At 41.0% G+C, this 25,513-nt stretch overlaps 1 protein-coding gene across 1 annotated transcript; it reads left to right on the top strand.

The window, feature by feature from the left end:
• Nucleotides 1-1,558: 1,558 nt before the first annotated feature.
• On the top strand, nucleotides 1,559-22,030 carry LOC311266073 (unconventional myosin-VIIa-like; the record flags this gene model as incomplete). The annotated part of the gene is made up of 49 exons (XM_084368257.1): nucleotides 1,559-1,570; nucleotides 1,796-1,897; nucleotides 2,016-2,168; nucleotides 3,421-3,489; nucleotides 3,580-3,695; nucleotides 3,792-3,919; nucleotides 4,063-4,205; nucleotides 4,494-4,607; nucleotides 4,711-4,864; nucleotides 6,136-6,212; nucleotides 6,298-6,417; nucleotides 6,782-6,924; nucleotides 7,012-7,222; nucleotides 7,332-7,467; nucleotides 7,547-7,713; nucleotides 7,903-8,043; nucleotides 9,329-9,487; nucleotides 9,692-9,784; nucleotides 10,013-10,107; nucleotides 10,276-10,360; nucleotides 10,502-10,603; nucleotides 11,228-11,344; nucleotides 11,455-11,682; nucleotides 11,769-12,005; nucleotides 12,098-12,253; nucleotides 12,942-13,010; nucleotides 13,092-13,216; nucleotides 13,467-13,593; nucleotides 14,295-14,414; nucleotides 14,533-14,706; nucleotides 14,844-15,071; nucleotides 15,392-15,559; nucleotides 15,681-15,798; nucleotides 16,260-16,407; nucleotides 16,489-16,655; nucleotides 16,745-16,923; nucleotides 17,305-17,411; nucleotides 17,533-17,755; nucleotides 17,988-18,136; nucleotides 18,236-18,391; nucleotides 18,721-18,826; nucleotides 19,463-19,576; nucleotides 19,827-19,920; nucleotides 19,998-20,104; nucleotides 20,202-20,387; nucleotides 20,538-20,654; nucleotides 20,757-20,840; nucleotides 21,482-21,598; nucleotides 21,723-22,030. The coding sequence occupies 49 exons, from the start codon at nucleotides 1,559-1,561 to the stop codon at nucleotides 21,810-21,812; spliced, it is 6,531 nt and encodes a 2,176-aa protein (XP_084224383.1). The 3' UTR covers nucleotides 21,813-22,030.
• Between the last annotated feature and the right edge of the window lie 3,483 nt (nucleotides 22,031-25,513).

Raw genomic sequence — 25,513 nt, 5'->3', positions numbered from 1 at the left:
ATTACCGTTCCTCAGCTCTTTTAAACTAGGCCTCTGTACCTTTTTGTTGAGTAGCAGTCACTATACAACACTGTAAAGTTAAAAACGGTAAATGCTATACGTTTGCTAATGTTAGCCACCGTGAGCTGCTGGTCATATCAGACCACTCAGGGCTGTAGCAGTGACACATTTTTGTGAATTGAATCGAGCTAAGTTGCTTTGTATTGTTACGAATTCAACTTGTCATTTGTCAAAGAAGAAAATGTTTCTTTCAAATGTTACATAGTATCACTTTAAAATAAAAACTGCCTGTTGTCATCCTAACATGTTATAACTCCTCTGGTTCAGTGATGTGATAAAGAGTGTTGTCAAAGATCAGGCTGAGCTAAAACAGAAAGCTTATCTTTGTATCATAAACAGTCATGCGTTGGGAAAATGTCACCACCTTTAGTCGCTACGAGCAGTGATGAACTGAAACACCGGCTGAACAATATACAGGAGCACCTGGTGCTGCGGTGCTCAAGTGTTGTTCATGACAGTCTTTGCAGAGTCCTTATCAGCTGAACACACTGACGCCAGTGAATAACCAGCGGCGACTCCCATGTCTATTCTGTTTTGACTTTAAACCCACATAATCTAATGACGCAGTCGCCTATTAGAGGGAGGGCTCCCTGAAGGTTTGAAGTACAACTCAACCTGACACACTGGAGAAACTGCCAATGAAATTTGTGGTCTAGAAAATGTCATTACGGTTCATTACTAACAGTGACTTTTCCCCGACCACAGAATCAGAATCATGTTATGTATAATCTGTCTAAAATGCTAACCACACGTATAATTAAATCTGTCCGGTCCTCCCTTCAATTGATAATCTAGTTAGTTTAATCTCATATTTAAATCTTTATTGCCCTGATAGGCCTTTAGATGCACAGCAGTGTCTGATTTACATAACCAGGGTCCAAAGGCAGCACATAAATTCATTACGACACTCACTGTGTGACCGTGGTCACTGCACAGCAGGGCCTTTTTATACATTGAACTGTATTGTTTTGTTATATGAATGTGCTGTTATTGCTCTAAAATAGTCTGTGAACATCAACATTTACTGTTCACGTCGTACTGCCTCGGATGACTTCCCGATCAGGGAGATCATTGCCCACCTGCCCCACCCTCCGTGACAAGACTAATACTCACCTCTGCGTGAGAGATCAGTTTTATTTTCCACAGTCGGTTCCAAAGTCAAACTGCCATAAAACCAATCTGTCAAAGGCAGGGGAGATTTTGTTCCTCCTTCCTCATATTGAGACGCACTCAAGAGGGTGTGAAGGCAGACAACAGCTCCACAGCCGGCTCAAACAGTGAGGATTAATGAATATCACTGGATTAATGCAGATCAAGGATTGTTAGGTAAACCTTTTGAATTGTTTTGTGTGTTACATAAATGCTTTGTTGTCCTGTTATGTGTGTTTACACACAGTGTGCTTCGTAATGAGTAATGGTTAAAGCAGCCAAGAGATAATCTGTTCTTCTCATCATAGTTATTTCTTTGTTTAGGGAGTAGAAAAGCTGTAAACTGGTGATGCTGAGAAAGGTAAGTCTTTCCACGCTGACTGTGTGGATTTTATTGATCAGAATACTGCTTCCCAAAAAGCATTAATTCATTCAGTTGTCTTTAGACAGAGCGTCACAATTCCCGGCAGTCATTCATTCAAGGAAATACTGTAAACTGATCGCCCCGTCATAAATTCTGTGTTCTGAAGGGCATTAAAACGCTAAACAATGTCAGGGGCTTCATTAACATATTTACTGTCCTCAGGGGGAGTGGGTTTGGGTGGACTCTGCCATCGGTATACCCATCGGAGCTAAGGTCAAAGAAACACCATCTGGCCGGAGGTTACTGGTGAACGATGAGGGAAAGGTAAACATCCAACGCTGGCTTACATACAGAGCAAAAATAAAGATGCTGACGTTGAGCAGCATAAAAACATTTTCAGCCTTCAAACTGTAGTTTCACCTCTTTCTCCGTCCTCCTCCAGGAGCAGAGTCTGTCCCCGGAGCTGGAGGCCTCCGTCAAGATCATGCACCCGACATCGGTGGAGGGTGTGGACGACATGATCAAACTGGGAGACATGACCGAGGCCGGCATCCTCAGGAACCTGCTGCTCCGACACCGACAAGGCATCATCTACGTATGTGACCCACAAACTGTAGCCTGACTTCGAAAGAGAACAACCTGGTGTTGGATTAAAAAGCGGCAGTGTTGAGGAATCATTGAGAATTGAGTACGAGTATTCATGAGAAAACAGTTAAAACACTGACATTTAGGAGCGGAGCAGATTGTTGTCACTGGTCTGAATGGATCTGTAGGTACAGTTGTGCTGAGTAAGTTTCCACCCGGTCAATTAATGGACCAGTTTAACAAGGAAGTGATCCTGTAAATGATGGCAAGTTGCAATTAAGGGCTTTGTGGTGGAATAGAAACCGATACCTGCTATCTTAGGGCCTGATAACAGAAACTTGTAGAAGTAATGTCAGTAGATTGAAGTACAGTCTCTGAGTAGGCCGTACAGAGTAATCAGCCTTATTGATTTCTGAAGTCCAACAGAGGTGGATGGACTTTTATTTGTGGTCAAAATATCAAAAAGTGACATTTGAAGCACTACATAGTAACATGTCTTTCTGGAGGACTTCCTCCTTTGTTTACTGTGATCAGAACTTGATCAGGTCACATTTATTTACCTCCATCTGTCCATCTGTTAATGGACAATAGCCTTGTCCTTGTAACAGATGTGAACAGTAATCGCTTCCTCCTCTGCTGAACTGTAAGCAAGAGATTCATGTTTGCATCTGTTACAAGGACAAGCCTGTCATCCGTTAATAGATGTTCGCTTCCCTCCGCACACTGATACATTTGGCAGGTGTAGCTCAGTAGAAAGAAAATAGTTCCTACATGAAACTGCTCATAACAAGGTCTGTGGATTATCCTGAATAACTGGGTCATGCCATCTAGCTCCATTATTGATTAACAATCTAGATGAATAATTACCACGTCAGGGGAGAGGAAATAATCTGTATTTTGGATTTTTGGAGGAACTCTTCCTTTTAAAACATTACCAAGGTAAAAAAAAGGCAATCCATACAAATTAAGGTGAGTCTTTGTTATTATAAAAAATACCGCCCCACAGTGTTCCACAGAGCATCCTGAGCACCTCGGACATTTTGTGGTGTTTCATGTTGCTGTTAAAGGTGCAATATGTGAGAATTGGGCAACTATTGATCATACTCCCAACAAATAGGGGCAGCATACCAACAGGGGTAAGCGGAGAAATCTGTTTTTTCTGTTTATTTTAAATGGGTATACTTGCAGAACTCCACACAGTCTGATATTATTTCAACCTGACAGTCCTGAATGTCTCATACAGCCATTTTCTCTGATTGTAGACCTACATAGGCTCTGTGCTGGTGGCAGTGAACCCGTACCAGGATTATCCGATGTACTCAGGTGACCAGGTGAGTCCGTGGGCTGTGGTTGCAGATCATTTATCATGTCATCTCTTTTCCAGAGGTTGTAGTGATGTGCTTTATACGTGTGTCCTTCAGGTGAAGTTGTACCAGAGTCGAAAGCTGGGTGAACGCCCTCCGCACATCTTTGCCATCGCTGAGTCCTGCTACACTAACATGATGCGCCATCTCAAAAACCAGTGCTGCATCATCAGGTCGGAATGAAAAGCTCGCTCACAAAGTCAGTCTGAGTAGAATAATTGCTGTCAGGTTTGACTTTTTGATCACATTTCTTCTGTCTTTTTTCTCAGTGGGGAATCAGGAGCAGGGAAGACAGAAAGCACCAAGCTGATCCTTCAGTACTTCGCAGCAGTCAGTGGAGGGCTCTCTAAACAGCAAATTGAACAGCAGATCCTGGAGTCTAACCCAATACTGGAAGGTACAGCTGCCAAGACATGCAGTCATACTCAACAGACACGCAACGGCTGCCTTTGGAGACACACACATACACAAAATAAGTGGTTGAACACTTGACACTGATTGTTTTCTGACTCTCAAACGTCCCTGTTCTGTCCCACTCAGCGTTTGGAAACGCTAAAACCATCCGCAACGACAACTCCAGTCGCTTCGGGAAATATTTGGAGATCTTCTTCAATAAGGACGGAGTGATCGAAGGTGCTCGGGTGGAGCAGTATCTCCTGGAGAAGTCTCGTGTCTGCCATCAGGTGAGGTCGCTCCGTCCAATCAAACTCAGTTCAACTTATCTCTCCAGAGGGAAATGTTTTCTGTAAACCCATAAAAGGCATTATCTGTCACAGGGCTGGTTGAATAAACATGGTGTTATCATTTTCATCTGGCACTCAATCACCTGTAGAGGAAACAGAATGTGAAATGCTATGAGCTCATTTTTATGCGTGTCCATTTACAACTACTTGACATAAAATTGACGCATTTCAAACACCTTTAGTTGACCTTTTTTCACAATGTAGTTATTTTTTGCTCCACAACCTCAGGCCTTGGAGGAACGAAACTACCACATGTTTTACTGCATGCTGGCAGGAATCACAGCAGAGGAGAAGAGGACTTTGAGCCTCGGAGATGCTAAGGAATACACATTCCTTTCCAAGGTAGAACAATAGCTATCGGCTTAACAAGTCACCTCAACCAAAGCAAATCACAAATCATCCTCCTGCAGTAAATAATATGAAACGTTCCTCTCATGTGTTGCAGGGCAGTTGTATCGTGTGTGATGGCAGGGATGACGCTAAAGACTACAAGCGAGTTCTCTCTGCTATGAAAATCCTGACTTTCTCAGAAAACCAGTGTCAGGAGATCCTCAAGCTGCTGGCAGCCATATTACACCTGGGAAACATCTGCTTCGAGGGTGAGTGTCACAGTTTAAGACTGTCTACATGATAACACAACTATACTGTAATCCTATCTTTACTGTACACTATGCTGCATCCTGACTCAAAACTGGACACAAATAAACACGGGGTTAGTACCCAATGCAAAATGTAATTAAACGTAGCAAAGTAGCAACACCAGAATGTAAAAATACTCCATTATTCCATATTGTAGAAAGCGAGATTTTCCAAAGTGAGTATCAAAATGCTCAATTCTCAGAGGGATGCAGACAGCCTGTTTTCAGAAACTGAGCTGTCAGGACGTCAGTAGGGTTGTGATGTCATAATTACACAGTCAACACCCTCAACAGTGTCCGTAGCATGGTAAAAACACCAGCAGAGCTGATGCAGAAGCACAGTAGTGCCCGTTCAGGCCTGTAGGAGCTGACCAATCAGAAGAGACTGGCCTTTTAGGGAGAGGGGTCTTAAAGAGACAGGAGCAGAAATGGAGCATTCAGACAGAGGGTGAATAGAGGTGCTGCAGCAACGGACAGTATGAGGAAAATCATTTGTTTTTTTCGAACATTAGAGCATGTCAATATGTTCTAGTAGACACCTAAATAAAAATATGAACCTAAAAATCAGTAAGTATTCACTGTGTAAACAAGTGGATACTGTTTTATAATGGCTATATATCAGTATTATATCTTTATTGTGATATGAGACTATATATTGTTATATCATTATATTGTGTTGTCATTTTCTGAACTTACCAACGTACTGTTCTACTTGTTCTTATACTTACTTTCACCCAACTCGTCATTACATCCACATTACTGATGATTATTTATCAAAAATCTCATTGTGTTGATATTTAGTAAAAGTACCAATAGTCATCTCCATATATTGTTGCAATATCAATATTGAGGTATTTGATCTTTTAAGGAGATATTGAGATAATGGGATATAGCCTACAAATACTGCGATATTAATTTAAGGCCATATTGCCCGTCCCTATGGTATCTACATCTCATTAGTTGTGTGCATTAATGTGTAAACAGCTGTTTCTGTTGCAGCTGGTAAAGGCTAAAGCTAATTTTAACTTGTATACAGTTCATCATAGGTTTTTCATAAAACAACACAAGATGAAAAATGGTTACAGCTGTTCAATAAATGTGGTGGATTAAAAAAATCCAATTATTCCCTCTATTATATAGTGTAGTGGATGTACATTGTAGCCTAAAATGGAAGCGCTACAGGAAGTAAAGCATAATAAACTACTGTTTTTGTTTTTTTTTCTTTCCACCAGCCAACACACAAAATAACTTGGAAACCAGTGACGTCAGCAAGTCAGTGCACCACAACATGGCAGCGTCGCTACTGGAGGTGAGCAAGCTGTGAATGTGGACCGAAATCGTGATTTACACGTCACCTTTCTTCAGCATTAAATGATGGAGTCTGTTTCCTGCAGGTCAACAAGTCTTCACTGGCGACCAGTTTGACCCATCGTTCCTTCAGGACCACCAGAGAGAGCGTGACCAAACCCCTCAGCACCGAACAGGCCTCTGACTGCAGAGACGCCTTTGTCAAGGTAATGAAGCTGACTTAGTGACGGTAAATCAGAATGTATTTCCTTATTGGACACGGCCCCAGGACAAAAGGAACTTTAGCCTATTAATGTTGAGTATCGCGTTTTATAAGCGTTCAACAGCATTGAGTGATTTTTAACCTTTGATAACAGAGAGAACATTTGAGTACTGACACTTCAGCCACATTTAAATAGGGAGGGTGAAATCCAGGTTTCCAAATACGGCAGTTGTGGAGAGAGGATGGATTCGGGGATTTGAACAATCAACCATCCAGTCAAAAATACACTTCAGTGCTTGATATTCCTCATTTTACTTGAGCTGACTCATGCTCAGAAGATCAAATTTAACTTGTGTCTGATTTCACAGGCAATCTACAATAAGCTGTTCATATGGATCGTTCGGAAAATCAACAGTGTCATCTATCAGCGGTTGACCATAAACTCCAAATCCTCCTTCTTGTCCATCGGCCTGCTCGATATCTTTGGCTTTGAGAACTTCCACACCAACAGGTCAGGACATGTCTTCACACATCCTTCAGTCTGTCAGAACCGTACCGTTACTTAAAACTGAACAAACGTCACCTTGTTGTATTGCAGCTTTGAGCAGCTGTGCATTAATTTTGCGAACGAGAAGCTGCAGCAGTTCTTCGTGGGCCACATCTTCAAGCTGGAGCAGAAGGAGTACCTGAAGGAGGACATTGTGTGGAATAACATCAAGTTCAGCGACAATCAGAACATCCTGGACCTCCTGGCTGGGAAACCCTGTAACCTGCTGGCTCTGATTGATGAAGAGAGCCATTTTCCAAAGGTGCCATACTGCACCATATTACTTTCTCATCAATTAACAAACAAATGTAGATTTCACTGTAAAATCTGCCAGTTCAGTTACATTTTTGTGCTTGCTTGGTGTGTCACAGGGCTCAGACGCCACCATGCTGAACAAGATGAATAAGCAGCACAAGAAGAACAAAGTCTTTGTTGCCTCCAAAAGTGAATATGACACATACTTTGGGATTCACCACTTCGCAGGCGTGGTTTACTACGACTCCAGAGGTACTAAAGCGCAAAGTCCAACTAAAGTGGAAACGCCTGCTGTGAGGTGCTAAGTAATGTTGTTTTCTTTTCTGTTCAGGGTTCCTGGAGAAGAACAGAGATGGCATCAGCTCTGACATAATCAAGATGGTTGAAATGTCCAAAAATAAGCTGCTCCATCAGATATTTGAGAATGAGCTTTCAACCAATGGGTTGAAGATAAGTAACAACAAGAAGGTCATCATAACACCTAAGAGCTCTCTGCGGGTACGAACGTTCAGTTTTATATTGCTTTATGTATCTCTTACGTAGAATATGATGTAGATATGGAGATCATACTGCTTGTTTCAAATATTTCTAATAGTTTAAGATGCAATTCTAGATAAGAGCACTTATTTTGTTGGATATTTGTTTGCATTTTCTATACACTGGTGTGACACTCTAACATCTGTGCAGGCTCAGAGTGACGGCCGCAAACAAGTGCCAACACTGAGCGGTCAGTTCCGTCAGTCTCTGGACTCCCTCATGAAGACTCTGTCCGCCTGCCATCCTTTCTTCATCCGATGCTTTAAGCCCAACAATGACAAGCAGTCTAAGGTGAGTGACACAAGGGCAACTGCTGCACTATAGACGGAAACAGTGATACACACTATGATTGCTATGTGTAGCCTTTTTAAACACTGCTGCATCATTGAGGATTATGTGTCATAAAGGGCGAGGAGAAGATAAACTACCTTGTGCAATGGTGAAAGTCGTGCTTGTGCAAGTGTTTACTCAAGCTGTGACCTTTCCCCTAAATCCTGTTGTTACCTGAAATAATGAATATGTTGCTGTGAGTGTACGTCCACGGTCTGCGTTTGTTTCTTTCCCCTCCGAAGAGGATGAAATTAATTTTCCGCTCAGTTCCTACCGGATAAACAACAATCTCTTCCTGTTTTGTGTCATAAAGCAAATTAAACTCATTTCCTGGAAAATATAGCCGACAAACAAACACTGGGAAACTTTTTATTTGGTGCAATTTATCTCCCTTCTAGATAATATTTTGCTTTTTTTAATTACATGTACATTTTCCATCAGATTCTATTACAAAAGTTCAATCTAAAGGGTCAGATTCAATGCAAAGTGTTTCTGTCATGTTGAGTGTGTGTGAATTAAATAACTAGATGTGTAATTTATTACATGAGACGGTCGGTGTGGTGAATCCTACTCTGACCACTACACTAATGATTCCCTGAGTTTTCTTAATACGCCAGGAGCACATAAAGTTTGTACTTATTCTGTGACATATTTCAACAATTGCTTGGATTGGCACAACATTTTCTACTGACATTCATGGTCCCCTGACTATGAATCAGAATCACTTTAGATTTTATCTTCAGCCCCGACATTAGATTGACATTTGTCTTTTTGAATAAAACGTTTTGACACATTTTGAAATGATTCCATGAAATTTGGTGAAAACATTCATGTTCCCCAGATGATGAACCATAATAATTTTGATGATCCCTGAACTTTTCATCTGAATCTGGTCTAAATTTCCACTTTGCTTTATGACTCAACACCTACAACACATTTCCATCTGTCATAACTCTACTTTGTGTTTGTATATTATCATGCTAACATGCTAAGCTAAGATGGTAGACATGGTAAACATTTTAGCCCACCTGCTTAATATCAGCACATTAGCATCGTTGTTGTAATTTGATATACTTATTATTTTCTATTTCAACCAATTATTATGTTCTCTTACCCGCAAATAACATAACAATAGTAATAATCCTAACAAAAGAGTACACTAAAAGAAGTAACTGTGCTGTTGCTGTTAAGGAAGAAGACAAAATTGTACTCATAGACAGAATATTGACCACCTGCTCTCCTTTAGGTGTTTGACAGAGAGCTTTGCATGCGTCAGCTGAGATACTCTGGCATGATGGACACCATCCGCATCCGGAGGCTGGGATACCCGATTCGCCACACATTTGTGGAATTCCTGAGGCGTTACAGGGTGCTCCTGAAGACGACCGACTGCAACCCCAAAATTGTTAGTCTTTCTGCTGTTTCTTGAGATTATTGTCATACTTGTGAAATCGAAATTGTTTTTGCTAAATATCGCTCAGGCTAATGATGTATATGTCAGTATGATGCTTCAGAGAAGGTTTACTCCTTTATTGTCTTTCCCCTGGAGGACTTTGTGCTGTCATTAGCATCTCTACACTGTTAAATCAGTACTTTATTGTCTCTCCAGAACGCAGCCGCTGCCTGCTGTGAAGCCATCTGCAAGACAGTGATTCAAGAAGAGGACGAGTGGAAAATAGGCAGAAACAAGATTTTCTTGAGGGTGAAGAAAACTTATAATTCAAACATGTTTCCCTGCAGCTTTTGTCTCTTGTTTTGACAGAACGTCACTGCAGATTAACAGCAAACATGGGACGAGTGAAATAGTATCAGTATTATGAATCATGCGACCCTATAGAAGCTATTGTTGTTTAGTTATTACTGGATGTTGCAGCTGACTACGATTTAGCTGCTGTTTATATGATTTTTGGTGACTTAATCTTTATTTCAGGACGTCCATGACGCTGTCCTGGAACGACTGAGGGAGGAAGAGCTCAACAGGGTGGCACGAGTGATCCAGGGGGTCATGTTGGCACAGAAAGACAGGTACAGTCTCTAAGAGAAGTAAAATCACAAAGAGAGTATGAACTCAGAATTGATTAAGGTCATGGATACATTTTTTTTTTTTTTTTTACAGTATCTCAAAAGAGACAGTGTTGGATAGCGTTTGATCGAGAAATATGTTTCTTTGCTTTACTTTTCTTCTTTTTGTAGAAAGTCTTTCCTGAAGAAGCGCGGGGCAGCTGTGGTGTTGCAGAAGAACTGGAGGACTTACGTGGCGCAGAGAGACCTAAGAAAGGTCGGATGCTTAATAACTTTAACCTATAGGACTCAGAGCATGTAGCTAACATAATGCTCTTTCCTGGACACAAGCTACACAAAGGAAACTCATCTCAAGTCCACTGACCTTGTCCTTTGTTTCCACTCTCGCTCCAACCAGCTCCAGCATGGCTATCGGCGGCTGGTCTCCAAGATCCGCAGTCGGAAGCTCCAGTTACAGTACAGAAGACAGCAGGCAGCAGCACTCACCATACAGAGCCAGGCACGTACTGTAGATACACTGTTAATTAGCCTATAGTGAAGCTTTGTTCATTTTTATGTGTTCAACATTGAAAGGTGGTGTAGGGGGTGTAGCTTTAGATAAACTGTATATGTAGCTGAATTTTCTGCTTCTTATACTTTGTAATATTATGTAAATATATTGCAGTGCATTTTAAATATTGTAGTAAAAGTTAAAGGTGCACTTTTTTTACAGGCCTTTTAACAAAAAAGAAGCAGAGCTCTTGATATGTGGAATACCAGTTACTTTGCTGATCTCATGGTGCTTCAGAGTAAAAGTAACATAGTTTTAAATGAATTTATCTTATTGGCAATCAAATTAAAAAAAAAACACACACTTATTATCGGATATTAAGAAAAATCTGATCCGACCCATAATATACAGTATATAGATACATGTCAATAAATGTATTTACTTTTACTCGTACTAAATTACATTTATTGCCTGAAAATTACTTTTGATACTTATGTACATTTAATATCAGATACTTTTAGACTTTCACTGAAGTACTATTCATACAGGTGACTCACACTTTCACCAAAGAATATTTTAACACGATATCTTTATTTTAACTCAAGTATGACTTTTGGGTACTTTTAAATGCAGGTGCGAGGCTACCATGCGAGGAAGGACTGGAAGCAGAAGAGAGAAGCAGCCATACTGCTGCAGGCTCACTACAGAGGACTGCTGGACAGAAGAGTAGTTAAAAAGATGAGGGCAGATGTAAGAGCTGAAACTGGCAATACATTCATAAATGTCAACAAATAGGATTCATGTTTCATTCTGAATATGGAAACCTCTTCACCTCCTCTCTCTGTCTCCCCACCCAATAGCGGCAACTTGCCTTGGATCTTCAGCGGAAACTCAGTCTTATCGCCCAGTCTGATGAGCCCGATGAACCTGATGAGCCCGATGAGCCTGATGAGCCTGATGAGCCAGACGAGCCCAATGAGGAGCCTGAGCCAATCATTGAACAGGATTCAGGAGAGAGCAGACGTGATCCCTCGCCCCCACCATCAATGAAAGAAGAACACGAATCATCAGATTCAGATGAATCTGAGGTGAGCGCATATTTCTGTTGTGTAATATGTGAACATTAACAAATGCATGACATAATTAATATACTGACTGAACTTCTGCTGTAAAGTCTATGTTGAAGAGGAGCATCACACCAGAGCCGGTGGAGGAAATCATCCCTCCAGTCTCGATCTCAACAACCCCTTGCCAATCGGAGGAGGAGGACGACGAGTTTGATGACGAAACTGACGAGTACTCGTTCTACAAGTTCAGCATCCTTCACTTCCAGAACAGCGCTACGCACACGCACATCTCCAAGAGACTCCAGCAGTCTCTCCTGCATCACGATGACGAGGGCGATTCAGTGGTGAGAGGACATAGAAGAAAGAAAGACCTCTAAGAGATTGTCGTCTTTTCCCTAAATCTCACTCCCAGTTTTCTCCTCTCATTTTCCTTCAGGCATGTGTGTCTGTAAACTGGATCATACTGCGCTACATGGAGGACCTGCCAGAACCAAAATCAGCGGACGCGACATCTGTAGCGTCCAGCACCATCTCTCGCAATGCCCCTGATAGACGAGGCAGGAGGTTGAGCAACCTGGTTGGACTGGACCAGGTAACAAAGTGTCATGATTACATGTCGAGAGTAACAATAACAGGACCGGAATCGAACATGTAGATAATATTGGTTTTAAAGACTGATACCAAAGTAAAAATAATTGTATTGATACTGCAGAAGGTTATTCTTTTGTAGCAGTGTGTTGTCTTTGAAGCAACAATATGTAACTTTCTGCAGAAAACTAGTTGATTGTTGAGTGTTTTTCTCCATCCATCCATCATCTATAAACCCACTTACACTTTGCAGCGTTGCGGAGGGCTGGAGTCGATCCGGGCCAACATTGGCCCGAGTGGCGGGGTACGCCAGTCTTGTGCCCAGATCATCAAATACCCAAAGTACCCAAAACCGTTAACCCAAAGAGTTGGTTTGACTGTCTGGGAATGAGACTCAACAATGAACTACTTTTTTTTCCAGAATAACTGTAAAAGTTACACAGTGTTGCTCTGAGTTTCACTATAAAAAGTACATAATTTCCTGTTCCTGCATACTTTGGTAGAAACCATTCAAAGTCGCATTATAATCACTTGGTAATAGCTGCTTACCAAGTGCAACCGGTGCTTTAGTCGCAAACCAAATGTATCGACCCAGCTGTATTTTCTGCTACAGCGCAACGTAGAAGATCAGCTTCATCGTCAAACATCAGTCGTTCGTCTGACCTCTAATTATCACTTCTTTTCTGAAATAGAAAATACTGAGGAAGAACAAGAAAAAGCTTGGAGGTGGAGGCAGAAAATCTTCTGTTATCCTCGAGGAGGTCAGCACTCATCATTCCTCAGTCCTCATTTCTGATTCATGATGTGTGTCGGATGCTTATTGTTCTTGTCATCTTCACCAGCCGGAGGACTTGACAGAGGACGAGGACGTTTTGATCGGAGAGGGTCCTAGGCTGCAGCGGCCACTTACATCCCAGGAAAAACTTCACATTATCATCGGATATGCACTATCAAGACCGGACATAAGGTAGAAATGTGGTAGCCGTTTACATGATAGGGGAAAAACATACACAGATATAATGTCTGTATACAACAGAGAAACATTGTGCAGCTTTGTAACATTCAAATTATATTATTCCAGAGTTTATCCATTTAGTTTTTCCATTCATTAAGATCTCTTGAATCTTGTCACATCCATTGTTCACTTCTTATTTTGTCTCGTTTGAATTGGTTGTCACTGCTTTTTGCCTCTTTTTCATGTTTCTCTTCCTGTGCAGGGATGAGATTTACTGCCAGATCTGTAAACAGCTGGTAAGAAATAACAACAGGAAGAGCCGTATGCTAGGCTGGACCCTTCTGTCCATGTGTCTCGGGATGTTCCCCCCAACAGACCTCTTCATGAAGGTCAGTCTGCAGCATTCACTAATACACCTTGTAATTCACATCAGTCTGTTTGGTGTAATTTCAAAGAAATTGGCCTCTTTTTTTTTTAAAGCGTATCCCTCCTCTCAAGGATCGCTTCTGCTTTTATCACGAATAATTGTGAAAGGATGATAATTATTTCTCCTGGTAGTTCACGCCCACCCGCTGTGCTGATATGATCAAAGTAGTAAAATTAGATAAGATCAAAAACACTGGATAAACATCGTAAAATGCAGATAAAGAGTCAAATTACGAACAAAATACGATTACGTAAAAAAAAAAAACTGGAAAAATAATGAAGCCTTTACTCACTGTCTTATTATCTGTTGTGGGTTTAATGATGCAGTCAAATGTTCAGGGTCTGGTCCAAGAGTTCACTTTGTTATAATCGTAGGTATTTTCACATCTTTTTGATCATGTATATTAATTGATAAAAGGGTGGAATTCTGTCAATACAGAGGGAATATTGTATTGTGCACGAAAGCTTTTTAATCTATTTAATCTATTTTTTCATGTTTCCCTGGACTATGTCAGAAAGTTCCTTATGTAATGTCTTGTAATCAGCACTAATGTTATTCATTATATTTAAAATTGTTATCAGTCTTACAGGAGAAAATAGTGCTCAGGTTCCTTATTCTGCAGTATATTTGATCTCCCTTGTTCTGCTCTACTATGTTCCACAGTATTTGATGAATTTTGTCCGCAAAGGGCCGAGTGGTTATGGAGAATATTGCACTAAGCGCCTGCAACGTATAAACGCCAATGGTGAAAGGAAAGAGCTGCCCTGTTGGGAGGAGCTGCAGGTAGAAACGCTGCATCACATTTCATTTGTTTGTTGAGTGGCACGGCTCTGAAATTCCAAACAATCGGGTCGTTTTCTTGATTTGAATCCAGTCTCACCTTCCTTTTCCCTACTGCTAGGCTGCAAAATCCAAGGAGCCCATAGATGTGTCTGTGACTCTGATGGACGACCGCGTCGTCAGTCTGAATATAGACTCAGCCTCCACTTCTGCGGAAGTCTGTCAAGCTTTGGCTGACAAGATTGATCTTCGAGACACATACGGATTCTCCCTGTACATCAGCCTCTTTGAGAAGGTGAGCTTTACTTCCATGTCTCTTGTTTCATCACTTTGGCCATCCCATACAGTGAATCCAGTTTCTTCATGATGTTTAATGTGTGCTAAATCTCAGTACAAAAGACTGTAGGGAACCTTGTTGTTCTTCATTTCCAGATGTGGTCTCTGGGCAGCTGTGGAAACCATGTGTTGGATGCAGTGTCTCAGTGCCAGCAGGAGATGGTGAGGCAGGGCAAGAGGGAGAAGGACACCCCCTGGAAGCTCTCCATCCGCAAGGAACTGTTCAGACCCTGGCATGACTGCTCAAAAGACCCGATCAGCACCGATCTAATCTACAGACAGGTCATCAAGGGAATCAAGTCGGGAGATTACACCAGTGAGAAGGTGAGGCTCAGGAGTCCTGTTGTCAACCAACTGAAAATAGCAGCACTTCAAATATAGGAACTTTAATTTTTTATTGATTCAGGTGGCCCCTTGTGACAAAAGAGAGGGGCCAAAAAAGCAAATATAGAATATGTACTTTTGCGTTGATCAAAACAAAGTCTTGTTGTAACTTTTGTTATTTGTTACATTCGCCCTGGTCTCAGTGGTAACATAAAGCTTATTAAACAGCAACAATGATGTCTGATCCAAACTAAACAATGAAAAACAATAAACCTATGAGTGAAAATTGTGTCCAATAACAATTGTTTTGCATCTCTCAGGAGGACGAATATGTCCACATGGCAGCACAGCACTATTACATCCAGTTTGGCTCTGCATTCAGCAAAGACAACGTCCAGAAGGTGGTTGAGGAGTGCATCGCCACCCACCTTATTGAGAACAAGTCTATGTCAAAGTGGATCCAACTCATCAGTGCAGCAGTCTTACAGGTAAAGTGCATTCAGTTCAAACAAAAGGAGCTACTCTGTGTATTTTGTGCAGTGTCGTAAATGGTCTTATTTCTATGTGACATGAGCACCTCAGGATAATCCTTCTATCCTGATCACACAGGGACCTTATACCAACGGGAACCAGAGAAAAGAGAGCGTAAAAGGAGAACTGGTGGACAACGCCCGAGAGAAATGGCCCCTTTTCTTCTCCAAGTTTTATGATGTAACCATGACATCAGGTCTGTCAACAGACTACATCTTTTACATGCAGTATTTGAAGATATAATATGTCAGATTTGTCTAAAAACGGCTAGACGTTTACTCAGGTTTACTCAAGCTAACGCTGTGTTTTACTTGGTCGTCTGTCACTATGAGTTAAGTGATAGAGTCAAAGAGTAAGACAGGAAGTTGGCGAAAAGGAAAAGATTTCCTTGTGCGAGAACATTTGTTCCAGAGTCAAGTAGATAGATTTCTATCAGCAGCGGTGGTTGTTCTGATGTGACTCAGGGAGTTTATTCCTACAGGAAGTGTGGTTCTTCACCCAACTCTCTCCTCCAGAGCTGGCTGGGTCTAAGCTGCTGCAGCTGCTTTCCCCCCGTTTTGCTGAGCATCCCCACTTAATAATTGATTACCAGTGGCAATTTAAGAAATGACAGACCACTTACAACCCTGTATTAAACATGACCAAATCTGTCTACAGGACCTCCTTTGCCCAAAAGCAGGTTTTTTGTGGCTGTCAACTGGAGCGGCGTCCTCTTCATGGATGGAAGAGACAAGAGACTCCTTGAGCTTCCTTACATCGAGATAAAGGAGGTGCACGTGATGAGGCACGGAGAACTTTCAGATTCGTAAACAGTTTTGTATCATTTACTCCTTTGCTCAACATTTTAATTGAGTTTTTGTTATTTTGTGTTTATAACCTTTTATAGTGAAAGCTATTTAGGTTCTCAATCAGTGACTCTGGACACAGTCAGAGGAGAGTTTGCCCTGACATCTGAGGAAGCTGCAAGCATGGCAGCACTTATAGACGAACACCTGGAAGGGCTCAGACAGCACTCGCAGTACGCAATGGCTAAGCAGGATGCCAGCAAACCAGGTAGGATTCCACACAGTAAGGGTCAGTAGACTCAGACACACTTAAACTTATGACATTTATGCACTCTTGCTTCCTCGCTCCGTCTACAGAGGACCCCATGTTCCTGGTTTTTAAACGATGGGACCTGCTGCTGATAGAGAGAGATGGAGACTCAACTGATAAGAACTGGGTCAGAGCGACCAATGAGAGGACCAGTAACAGTGGTGCGGTCTATAAGGACACAGTGAACATTCTGCCAACTCTCAGCAGGCCCGCTGACGACATTCTGGTAGTTACCTTTATGTGTCCTACTTTTTCGGGTCACATATGACATATTGTGTGTTGTATAGAAAATGAATGTAGCTGAACAGGATTAAACTATAAATGCTCTACAAATAGGACATTCGAAGAGACTGAATGTAAAGAAGTTTATATGTCGCTATATGTGATATGTTGTCGTTTCCTGGTGATATAAGTGATATAATTTTCTGAACTCACCAGACTGTTCTCCTTGTTTTAATACTTGACTTAATAATTGACCTGACTCTACAAAGGGATGCATTGCATTGTGAGTTCCCAGGTCTGCAGATGCAGCAGTGGATCCATGAGTCTGATGGCTCACATGAGCCCCCCTTGTGGTGTAACTAATGAACTGTTTGTGACCCATCAGGAACTGCTCAGTCAAAAGAAAAAAATTTCATCAACACAAAACACCACACAGAGAGAGGAAACCTTGGCTCCTCTCTCTTTGAAAGAGTTTGCACTTGAAAACTTCAGGTAATAATATCCTATGAGTCGCTTTATAATATGGCACCTATGAACTATTTAGTTTTCAGCTCAAACACTCAAGAATAAATCAGAAATGTTTTCATGATGTGCCTTTTTCTCCCTGTCACAGGCCTGCAGGCAAAGATGGCGGTCGAACTGGTGTATCCAGAGGGTTCGGCAAAGAGAAGCTGTGGATTCATTCGAGAGAACCCCTCAAGCAGCCACTGATGAGGTACCTGGTCAACAACTCTGAACTCAGCAGCCTGGCCTGCAACGCCTTCACTGATATCCTCAAAACTAATTTTGCAGATGAGGGCGATTTTAGACGCCGCTCCACTCACATCTGTGTTTTAGTAACAGCTGTAAAAGAAAAACAATGTTGGGATCCTTTCCTTTAAATTCTAATCATGTTTCAATGGATCTTCCAGGCTTTATTTTGCTGTTTTATTTATGTAGGGCGTTTTTTTGCAGTTTTACTACTGCCATGTAGGGAAATCTGCACCTAAAGGGACTGTGTGTAAAACAGATTCGAGTCTAGAGTCTATCACTGTCTGTGCGAGTCCTTAACCTTGGCTGCTACCTATCTTGAAGTACATGGGCGACTACCCCATCAAACACGCTCGCAGTCCGATAGAACTGACTGACCAGATCTTTGGCCCAGCCACCAAGCACGAAGCCCTGCAGGACGAGATCTACTGCCAGATTATGAGACAGATGACCGGCAACCAAAGCAGGTGCTCCTTCAGTGTGAACCTCTGTATTTTAAAGGATTTGCACGGAGTCAAGAGCCAACATATCCAATCCTCTGTACATTTTTCCTCCCTCACTCTCAGGATGAGTGTGGATCGTGGGTGGCAGCTGATGTGGCTGTGTACAGGCTTGTTCCCGGCCAGCTACAGTTTGATGGGACACGCACAGCGCTTCATGGAGACACGGCCCAGATATCAGCTGAGTAATGCCTGCCTGCAGAGGCTGCTGGGGATGCGCAGGTCAGAAACCAAAATAATAGATGTTTACAGGTTACTTGGTTGGTTACTGGTGGTTAGTTTAACCAGCAACACCAAAAAAAAGTATATTTGGATTTTGAAAAACTGGTCCGAATTGAACTTATTGAATTTGACCAACTTAAATATAGATTTTTAATATTTGCCTCTGAATTTGTGAACCCTCTATAGATTTGACATTATATTAGATATAAAGAAATCTCTGCTTGACAGGACTGAGCTGTGGTATTGTAGCGACCTTTTTTTTTTAATAAACTGTCTATCGTCTGTATGTGTATGTACAATCAATTGATCTGAATGCTTTGTACCCTCAGTAAGGATCCAAGGAAGTGTCCTCCCCATATGGTAGAAGTGGACGCCATCCTACAGAACAGCGCCCAGATTTTCCATAAAATCCACTTCCCAGATGACAGTGATCATGTACGACACAACACTCTCCTTGAAAGTCTTAGATGAGGTTTCCATTATAGTGCAGACTCTCAGCAGTGTTTTCAGTCTTCGACAGCTGATACTAACTGCCGTTACTTTCCTTCGGATTTTGGATTTATTTTTTTCTGTGTTTAACAACAGTTCTGTCATAATAATTATTATTTATTAATTAATCAGCTGATTATTTTTACAATAATCTATACATCTATAAAATGTCAAAAATTGTGAAAAGTGCTCATCACCAAAAAAAACCCCAGTGAGGATTGTCCAACCGACAGTCCAAAATCCAAACACTCACAAATGACAAAGGAAAGCAGCAAATCTTTACATTTAAGAAGCAAATGTTTGACATTTTTGCTGGAATAACAACTTAAACAATTAATAGGTTATCAAAAAAGTTAGTTAGTAGTTTTTTTTCCTTATGGACAGAGCCAGGCTGGCTGTTGCTAATGGTCCATTGAATGCAGTACAGACGTGAGAGTGGTATCAGTCTTCTCACTCTCACCTAGAAAGTGAAGAAGCATATCTTCAAAAATGTGATACTTTTCCTACAGGCTGCATACCATCACAGCATGCATTCAGATGTCTCCTTGAGTTCCTGTACTCACTGTCCTTGCTGTTGTTCAGATTTTCGAGGTGATGTCGACGACCACAAACAAAGACCTGTGCCAAAGTGTTGCCTCGGAGCTCAAACTGATCTCAGCTGAAGGATATGGCCTGTACCTGAAAACACCAAACAAGGTGGGGTTGTGGAAAGATTCCTGCCCATGGTTGTATGTTGATTCATATGTTTTTGCCATTAATTAAATGTGACAGCGACAATGAGGATGCAGTTAGATATATTTGTGAGCTTAAGGGGATGTTTTGTGGTTTGGTTTGCATCGATACTGCAACTCAATCTGCTGCAGTAAACACAAATAGAGAGATAGTGAGGTCATACATTTTGATCTGGCTCCCTGTTTAACATATAGATGTTATTCTTTATTTTTAGGTTACTAGCTTGGATGAGGAGCTGTATTTCTTTGACAGTCTAAAGCAGACCTCAGACCCCGATTTTGCTAAGAAAGCAAAAAAAGTGAAAGAAGGTAATGCATCACATTGATACCTTGAGTTTTACATGCCAGTGCTTCTCCATATTTTTAATTGAAATCTTGCTTCCCAGTCGACCACGCCAACATACCCTACCAGGTGATATTAAGGAGGAAGCTCTGGTTCAATGTGACCCCAGGGAGAGACCTGGTCGCAGACCTCACCTTCCACTTCCCACAGGTATTCAACCAAACTCACCCTTCATTCTGCTTGATTTTACTCTTTTCTCACGCGCAGAATTGTCATGATACATGCCCTCTGTTGTGCCTCCAAACAGGAGATGCCAAAGTACCTGCGGGGGTACCACACCTGCACCAGAGAGGACATGATCAACCTGGGTGGGCTGCTCTTCAGAGTAGAGGTCGACTCCGACAGGACGCAGTTTGTCATGATCCCCAGAATGTTGAAGCAGCTGGTTCCTGCGGACCAGATAAAAAGCATGTCCCCTGAAGAATGGAAGAAGGTAAATGTACAGAGGCAGGGCAGAAATTATTGAAATGTCTATTTATCTTAGGATCTTTGGGGGAGGCACCAGGAGAGAAGTACATCACTGTTCTCAGTGTGAGGGATGTCCACTGAGTGTTTTTCTCTTTGCTCTGTGATCTACTTGCAGCACATCATCTCCTCCTACAACAAGCAGAGTGGCATCACGGTGCAGGAGGCAAAAGTCGCCTTCCTGAAAGCCATTTCAAGTTGGCCAACCTTCGGCTGTGCCTTCTTTGAAGTCAAAGTGAGTCATCAGGATGAAGTGACAGCCAAATTGGCAGACAACAATTCAATTTGAGGAAACTGTTTTGTCATATTATGATTTAATTTGCCCTTGACTTTGCAGCAAACGTGTGAATCTAGCTACCCGAGTACAGTTTTGATTGCCATCAGCAAGCAAGGTGTCAGCTTCATAGACCCAAAGACAAAGGTAGGCACAATAAGAAGCCTTAGATTTATATTAAAGGAGACATATTATGCTCATTTCCAGGTTAATCACTTTACTACAAGACTAGGTTTACATGCTTTAATGCTAAAAAAAATGCATTTGTTGTCTCACACTGTCCAGCAGCCCTGGATCCCCCCTCTGTCTGAAACGCTCTGTTTTAGCTCCTGTCTCTTTAAGCCCCCCCTGTCCCTGATTGGTCAGCTCACACATGCCTGAGCCAGGACTCACTGACTTAGTGCTCACTGTGTTTCCAGTGGACTCTGTCATGCTTTCATCTCCAGTTAGCTTCACTTCTACCATGAATATGGAATAAATTGTGAAAATGAGTGACATGGTGATGTAGTGTGAAGTCACAGAATTAAAGGCGGGACTAGTAACAGGCATTTCAGGCACTTCAGGAGCATTGTTTTCTGTAGGAAAGAGGAGCTCCCGTTGGTGCAGACTTTGGGCTTTTTTTTTTAACTATCAAGGCCTTTTACATGTACAAGAACCTGAAGGATAGACAAAAATGAAAAAGCATATTAAGTCTCCTTTAACATGCCATGTTGTGTGGTAGTAAAGTATTTCATTTTACTCAAACCAGTACATGTTAATGCAGCTTAATGACTCTGTAAACCTTTCAGGAGCTGCTGGTGATGCACAAGTTCAAACAAATCTCAGATTACTTCAGCAAAGGCAACCGCTTCCAGATGACCGTCGGCACCATGATGAAGAACGACTTCATCTGTGAAACCTCACAGGTGAGAGGCCGGCTTTTCATTTCATTCTGGCTAAACATTTCTTGCAGAAGAAGCCAATACGCATTATTCTGTAAAGAACCCATTTGGCAGTAGTGATTTTGAAATCGATTTCCTTTTGTTTCAGGCCGGAACAATGGAAGACCTTCTTAGCTCGTACATCATCATGTATGAGAAATTGACGAGCTACGTACCAAGGAACAGCATCTTTTTCTGAGGCTTCAGGTGGAGAAGAATATAGCAAAATGCTGTGATTTATGTGATCAATATCTTTACATTAATTTATTTGTATGACAAATTGTCCCTAATAAAGATTCACTTTATGTGAGTGTTTTTTCTCTTTTTTTATTTTGTTCATTGTATTGATTGCATGCCCTAAGTTGTGCCCCTCTGAGAACTGTTGAGTGTGTAGACCTTAAAAGAGATTTACCAGAAACAAACATTTTCCTGCTCCTTCATTATTTTGTCATTTATCTAAGGTGGATTAAACCCTAGCTTTTGCATTTGTGTGATGTTTGCATATTTTTTGATTGAACAAATAACCTCAAGTTTCACCATTAATGGTTTTTACTGAACACTTAAAGCCTCATCGCTCGTAAAATGAAACAAATAAAACTTTCAAGCCAAAGTTTTCAAGAAGTAAATGCATGAAAAAAACAAAGCATAAAAATGTAACTGGCAGTGGCCTTTACCGTTCTCCTTTTATTCTCTAATGATGTTTTTATTTAAATTTGATCATTTACATACTTCTTGTTGTATAATGGACTCACAGTATTCTATTCCCACTATACACATGCAGGCCAAAATATTTGGACAAATTTAATAAGCCTATGACCTTTAAAGATGGCAGATTTGTGTTGGAAAAAATAACATTCAAACTGATCAGATAACAGATTTTAGCTTCATAAATCACATCATTGTTATTAGGGAACTGTGGACAAAGCATTCTTCACTGAGAAAGTGAGTTTATGGTGCTAAAAGGTACGTTTCTGCTCATATATTTATATTATCTATAATTAATGCCTACTGTCTTTTTTAGGGCTCTCAAAGGAAACTTCAAAATAATGTACACATGTTGATATACATTTTAAAAACAAAATAGGCACAGTGCTGTTTGTATGCTTGTTGTCCACAGAGAGTATTATATACTCTCGTACAAGGAGCATAAACAAGTTTTGCTGACAATTAGTGACATCACCAGCTGACAGTTTTGAGGCTCTGATCTGTGTTGTTGGCCAGTGGATGTTAGGGAAGTAGAAAATGGGATATGGTGTACAATTGCGCCAAACTGAATGTCTATTTTACCTGTGCAGAGTTTTCCTGTCCAGCAGGAAAATGCAACAGCCAGCAGCAAATAAAGAAACGAGTCAGGTGGGGCATAAGTTATTTTCACAACAGACATTTGACATGTTATAGCAGCAAACACAGCGCTGCACTTGATGACATTAGTTATGGCTGCAGTCCAGTTTAGTTAAGTGTGACTCTTCTTGTTGTTTTTCTGTACTTGCTTGCATGACTGACTGGGACAACTAAATGGAATGGAGATGGGTTAGTGACACTTGTGCTTTGCAGCTATGACTGGTTAGTTTGCTGTGAAGGTCTGTTTGGATATCTTTAACTCATCATTTTACACATTAAAAAAGTCGTATAAAGCCTTTTGTGGCTCCGGAGGAAGCTGCATGTAATATGATAAATTGCCTGCAATGATGTTACTCAGCAGCTACGTTGCATTGTGGATAATGTAGGTGGCAGGTTTTGAGAAGCACTGGTCTAGCATTGCACTACCATAACACTGTAGGATTCATTATGGACAGTTTGAAAACAAATGACCTGTAAACACACTTTAATGTGTAAAATTGGTGGAGATACCCTCTAGTGTTGAGATGACGGGGTGTAACAATACTAGAAATCATAAAAAAAATTGTCACCTATTATTCTTTCAGCCTTTATAGTAGAAGATTGTTTTCTGATGCAAATTGTGACCATGTGAGCTGTGTTAACTGAGGTCGACTGAGCTAAAAGTTAGGCTGCTATCAGATTCTTCAAAGGCAACGTATTATGATTATCATCAAAAATGTTCACAGTAATTCATCTTTGTGGAAAGGTTGCAACTGCCATCAGATCATCATTAGTTCCTTTCTAATTAGTGCTACATGAATGCATTTCATTGAAGTTAATATGTGTGAGTCAGATACTTTACACTTGCCCATTAATTGTTATTTGATTATCATCAAAATTTGCCAAAATGTAACACCACATCCAGCTATACCCATCATATCAGAGGAAAAGCTGTACATATAAATATGGTGAAATGCATTTCTTTTCCTTTAAAATCCAAAACTTTAGTGCACCATGTCAACTTTGTTTTGTTTTTATATTTCATCTGTGAAGCTGGCAGAGTATACTTAGCTGAAAGCTGATTTAATATTTATTTCTAAACAAAATGTTTAGACAGTTATGAAATATCATAACTTGTGTAAATCTACAGCTACTTCTTTAGCTCTTTACTTCCTTTGTATTTTCAAACTTTTATGATTATTTGAAGGGGTGTGATGGTGTTAGGCCACAGTTTCTGTCTTCTACACAGACTGGAGACAGTTTTCAAAATGTCAGCCAACTCTCCCTGTTTTCCAGCAGACATTTGACGCTCCTGGAATGTCCCGACTGCTGCTCGAGTATCAGTCACCCCTCACCTTTTCTTCATAACACAACTCCAATTTCACACCTGAAATGACATCACAAACTGTGTGTGTGTGTGTTGTGTGTAGTAGAGTAATGTAGTAGACTGCTTATACAACCCTCCTCATTGCCTGTCAAGACTATTGCTCTGTTACCATGGAAACCATGTGACCAAAAATTCAGGTTACTACCGGCAGGTGCATATGAGGTGCAGTATGATCGTTTGTGCCTCGGTGTGTTTCCTGATGCAATCTGACTGCAAGGAGGGCAGGGGTTTGACAGACAAACGAGCCTTTTACAGTGTACTCACTATTACTTTGAATGCTTATCTGAACCAATGATATGACATTTGAATTTACTTTCCAAATAGTAGAGGTTAAACAGCTCTACAGTATCAGGAAAAACACACATTTGCTGACTCTCATCTCACAGTCTGGGCTGCGGTGAATTTATTCTCGTGCAAAATAAATGTTTTACATTGGAATTAACTAGAAAGGAACGTAAGAATAAGATGTAGGCCAAACGGTTGAATGTTAAAGAGCCTGTCAGTGTGTTTGAGTGTGTGAACGAGTGAGTGTGTGCGTACAGGTATGGTTGTGGTCTTGATACGCTGTTTTTCAGTCTTGAAATACAAGTTGGGGTGGGGGGTGCAGGTGGGAGGATAGTGATGTGGTCTGGGCTATAAGGTCTTTTGTTCCAAATTTGGTGCAGTGCATCAAAATGCCTTTGCCTTCTTGTAGGGCAGCGCACACACACACACGCACACGCACACGCACACGCACGTACACACACACACACACACACACACACACACACACACACACACACACGCAAGCACACACATTCTGTGTCACACACAACACATTCTGTAGACTACTGTACATGCATGCTGTACGTGAGGATGCAGATATGTTATTTTATATATATATATATTTATATACATATATTTTTTTACATATGTAAATATATATATATATATATATATATATATATATATATATATATATATATATATATACATATACATGTAAGTGTGTGTGTAAATATATATAAATACACACACACAAACGCACACACACACACACACATATATATGTATGTATGTATACAGTATGCATATGTAGTGTGTGTGTGTGTGTGTGTGTGTGTGTGCGTGCGTGCGTGCGTGCGTGTGTGTGTGTGTGTGTGTGTGTGTGTGTGTTTCTGTTTCCCGTCGTTCTTCTCCAGCAGACAACTTTC

This window comes from Pagrus pagrus (assembly GCF_965226575.1).
Source record: "Pagrus pagrus genome assembly, chromosome: 12".
NCBI lineage: Eukaryota > Metazoa > Chordata > Actinopteri > Spariformes > Sparidae > Pagrus > Pagrus pagrus.
Note: the sequence above shows the minus strand (reverse complement) of the source record. Positions and strands in the feature narration are given on the sequence as shown.